The sequence below is a fragment of the Limulus polyphemus genome, unplaced genomic scaffold, assembly GCF_000517525.1.
Source record: "Limulus polyphemus unplaced genomic scaffold, Limulus_polyphemus-2.1.2 Scaffold2271, whole genome shotgun sequence".
NCBI classification, from domain to species: domain Eukaryota; kingdom Metazoa; phylum Arthropoda; class Merostomata; order Xiphosura; family Limulidae; genus Limulus; species Limulus polyphemus.
Genome location: NW_013667881.1, coordinates 156201 through 161046, shown reverse-complemented (window position 1 = coordinate 161046; position 4846 = coordinate 156201). Strand labels below are relative to the sequence as shown.

At 35.6% G+C, this 4846-nt stretch overlaps 1 protein-coding gene across 1 annotated transcript in view; it reads left to right on the top strand.

Moving 5' to 3' along the window:
* Nucleotides 1–1286, top strand: part of LOC106466476 — a 3814-nt gene extending 2528 nt beyond the window's left edge. Inside the window, exon 2 of the mRNA XM_013926769.2 lies at nt 739–1286. Coding sequence (XP_013782223.1) covers nt 739–901 — 163 coding nt within the window. The 3' untranslated portion in view covers nt 902–1286. The remainder of the gene's footprint in view (nt 1–738) is intronic.
* Nucleotides 1287–4846: the final 3560 nt, after the last annotated feature.

Sequence of the window (4846 nt, the reverse complement as noted above, 5' to 3'; positions counted from 1 at the left end):
AAAAAAAACCCCAACAACGAATTTTCAAAAAAGACTAGAATTCACTGTGACGACTTGGAGAAGAATGTGCCAGACGTTTCTATTTAAAAACTAATGATTTACTGTACATAAAATGGTAAAACGTACTAAATTTGTTTCAGTCTGAAAAGTTTTAGTTGCAGAATAAAAAAAAATGTGAGTTGTAAACGTTTATTTTTTTAATCATTTTTTCTACGTAACGCCAAAAAGTTACTGTCATTTTTCATTCCAGTAATCCCACTTTCTCTCTGTAACGCTAAAGATCGGGTTTTGATACCCGCGGTGGGCAGAGCACAAGTAGCCTATTTTATTCTTAGCTTTGTGTTGAACATCAACAAATCAATCTCCATTTAAGCTTCTCAAAATAACTGTTTTCAAACTAAACACTCAACAGATCCGCCATTTTGTCTTGTCACAAAAAGTTCTTTACAGCTTACAAAAGCAGCATAATTGTAGCTGTCCACTGTTTTAATAATTTGACATGAGAACTGTGGAGCTGAAAACAAAGAATGATTACCTGATCTAAAAGTTATATTAATTTACATACAAAACCATCACACATACAGAGATAGATACATATATACAAACTAATAAATTTTGTGTCCAATGTCTGTCTGACTCTCTATTTTGTTTTGGTACCGTGTTTCATATTCATTACGTATGTGTGTGTGTGTGTGTGTACTGCAAAGTTTTTAACCCTAACGTATTGTTTCGTTCCAGGCCTTACTTGGAGACTGAAGAACCTCTGAATGTGGCCTCAAAGTACCAACTCGCTGCAAGATATGGACGACAAGATCAAGCAAACTGTGCAAAGCAGTATGATGGATGTATGTTGAGTTTTCTGGAACTCATTCAAACAATCGTTAACGCTTTCGTAAAATAATTCGCCAATTTGCTAATGTTTTCCCGTAACGCCGGCATCAACGACCGAACTGTACAGTGGTATCTGAGCCAGACTGTGTCGAAAAATCATCAAACAAGCCAGATGGACTAGTTTGCCAATTTTCGATTTTAATGACTGATAAGTTCTGTTAAAGGAGCTGCAAAAGGAATATTTGTGTGTGTGTACGTTTATTAAAACACTTCATAAATGTAACTCCTGAATTGGTGCTTGTTTGGCTTTAAGAGTCAATGTGTTTGTTTGTTTTAGCGCAAAGCTACATTGAGCTATCTGCTGTGTCCGACGCGGAGAATCGAACCTTGGATTTTAGCACCGTAAACTTACAGCTGACCTACCGGGAGATTAGTGTATTTAACACTTATAATTCTGTTGTTAATTCGTGACAAATTCCCTGTTTAGCGTACAGTTTTAACATCTGTGATTAAACAAGTAAAATGTGTAGATTGTGTAGATTAGTGTATTTAACACTTATAATTCTGTTGTTAATTCGTGACAAATTCCCTGTTTAGCGTACAGTTTTAACAGCTGTGATTAAACAAGTAAAATGTGTAGATTGTGTATTAACGCTCTTCTTAATTAACACGAACAAACGAGTTTTACAAGATACGGGAGAAGGTGTACTTTTCGTGGTTGTATCTAATGGTTATATTTTTTTCCGTTCTTTAAGCACAGGGTTTGAAAGTAAATTGTGTTGATATTTTCTGTTTTGGCACTGTTTGAGTTAACATGACTTATGGTTATACACTACTTATATGGCGGGGCTTGTAGGTTAGTGTACTCGTATTGTGAAACCGATGATTCATGGTTCGCGTCTTGTTACCACACACACTCAGAAAAAAAAAAGCCCTGCATTTTGAAACCGTGGGTGCGCTTTAATAGTGTGGGTCGTATCCCTACTCATCTGTTAGACGAGTTGGCGGAGGGTTCTGTTATAACTAGCTTCTACGTAGAATCCAGATTTCATATATTTAATATGCAGTTCTTGACAGCTTGAAAGAATTTCTGCGTTTACCTGAGAGGGACATGAATTAAGCTTGTATGATTATATATAATAACTTGGAGATCAATATATCTCTATTAATAATCTTCAAATACTGAAAAAAAATGGCCTAAGAAATCGAATAGAGAACTTAAAATAAGATCACTGTGTCTGTGTTGCAAGCTTGTGAAGACTTGTATGGTATCACGTTAAACCCAATATAAACAAAGTTGTTTTGTTTTTTAAGTCTTAGCTGTCATGATGAATCGAGGTATTAACGAAAGGCCTCATCGTAATTGGAAATGACAAATATAGTATATTGATATGGTATTATAAATTCATCTTTACTTTCACCTAAGTTCCTAGAACTACATAACTATTATTTTACAACACCTGTTGGGTCAGACATGATCGAGTTGTTGGTTCGCGACCCGTTGCCTCAAAAACACTCTCCGCACTTTTGGGGGCCATGAGTACGTTTTAAGAATGTTTCTTTTATTACTTAGCACAAAGCTACATAATGGGCTATCTGTGCTCTGCCCACCACGGGTATCGAAACCAGGTTTCTAGCGGTATAAATCCGCAGACATACAGCTGTTGATCTTAAGAATGATTGCCAAATCCCGCTGTTCGATCAGATAAGAGTTGGTGGTTGGTGCGTTTTTCAAGTTAGCTTACGTTAAATAGCTCAAAATTAGCCCATACAACTCTTGTGTGGCTTTGCACGAACTTCTGAAACAAACCAATACCTACGAAGTAATCGAAATTTGCAACAGAATTATTAATATTAAAAAGACTTAAAATGTATTTACGTTCGTAGTTCGTGTAAGATGCATCAGTGTACTATGTATACGTGCGAATATAAAAATATATTACATTTTAAAATTCTATTTATAACTGTTTTTTTACTTCAAATTGGTAAAACATTGTGTCGCCATCAGTTGAAAAATATTTAAATTATAAAAAATAATAAGTCGGACAATGCATTGAACTACTAAATATTTGATAGCACTGAAAATGTAAAAAAAAAATCAGTGTTAAAGCTTTAAGTTTTTTGCACGAAAAAGAAAACGGTAATTTTATATAATACCATACCGGAAATAAATAAAACCTTTTAAACAGATTTGTCTGGTTGAACAATTCACAAGAATAGTTTAGCAGCACCAACGCTGCTTATTCTTGAACTTCTGATATAAATATAGGATTGCTGTGTAAATAAAAGACATGCCAAAGCACCACACGTATAATATCATTTGAGCTTAACAGGTAGAGTTTGGACACATTAAGTCCCACGTTTTCTACTGGCGGGAAAACTGGAAAGCAGCATTTTGATTTCTGACATGAGACAGCGGTAAATTGACGGGCTTACAACGCTAAAATCTGGGGGTTGATTCCCCGCGGTTGACACAGCAGATAGCCAAACATGGCTTTGCTCTGAAACAACCAACCAACAATCAATTACTTTGTTCCATTTATTATGGTTTTTCCGAACTGCTACATATGATGTGTTCTTTTATCGTTAAGAGATGGAGCCACTAGATACGGTATTTTTAAAAGAAAAAAAATATTCAGTTTAAAAATGTATGTAATTAAATTAGAACATTGTATTTGATTTTGAGGTAACTTTCGATGTTATTCTTTTCACATTCTCTTCGTTTTGTGGAATCATCCATTACAAGAGTTGTTTGTCAAATGTTTAAACTGACGCGAATGAATGTATATCAGAATTTCGTAGTCGTTCAACATGAATTATGTTCGAGATTTCAATGTTGTTAAATATTTTTTTAATTGTTTTATTCATGTTTAAATTATATATATATGCGCACTTTCAGAAAAATCTGTATATACTTAAGATGTTTAAAAATAAATAAATACAAATCAGACACTTCTTTTTCACGACTGATCATGATCCAGTGTTTAGCGTATCGGACTCGGGATCTGCAGGTCCAACTTTCGCGTCCCGTTGTCAAAAATCGCTTTCTGCATTTTGGGGCCCTCGGTACGTTACAAAGAGTAACGTTCAAATCCCGCTATTGACTAGCTAGTTGCCTTCTATCTGATCTATCAGTTCTAAGTTAGACTCCAGATGGCTCTTCATTTTTGCGCGAATATCCGGAAACAAATCATGTTTCATTTGACATATTTATTTTCAGAAACGTTCAGATTAAAGGCGAAAAATAAATAAAAACTGAAAATCTATGAGGTTGGAGTGTTTCACACATCACAACACGCTCTTTCTCTTTGGGGAATGAGAGCTCGAAAACACCTATATACCGGCTGTTTCAAAAGTCTAGAGTATAGGGAAGGCAGGTAGTCAATAGTATTCGTTTATTGTCTAACCTAATAGTTGTATTTGTCTGTCACTCTTAAAATTGATCCACAGCCCCGAACAATCGAACTGCTAACCACTGGCCGACGTTTTGGAACACAATGGAAACTGTGTTGTGGAATTCGGTGTGTAGACAACTTGTATATCACATGTTCTAATGAGTGTAAAATCCATCTTTCAAAATCATTCTGAGAAGTGAAATTGGTCTGCACATCGGTCGTCACAACAGTGTGTCCTGGGGCTTCCTAAATGAAGTCGTCAGTTTTTAACAAATCACTGAAACGTGTACGTTGTCTTCCGTGTGATGTAATTAGTCCGTACACCGATCGTCACAACATCGTGTACACCTGCTTCCTGAAGAAAATCGTCCAAATAGATCAGTACTGAAACACCTTGTATTATTACTTATTGGACATTGTGACGTCTGTTTACCTATATGACACCTGCTCTGTGAAATACCAGCTAGGGAAGCTAGTATTCTACTTTTGGCTTCACAGTCTGAATATATTAATCGGAGCTAAATGTTCCAACACTTTATTACTAATCCGGCTTCACAGTCTGAATATATTAATCGGAGCTAAATGTTCCAACACTTTATTACTAATCCGGCTTCACAGTC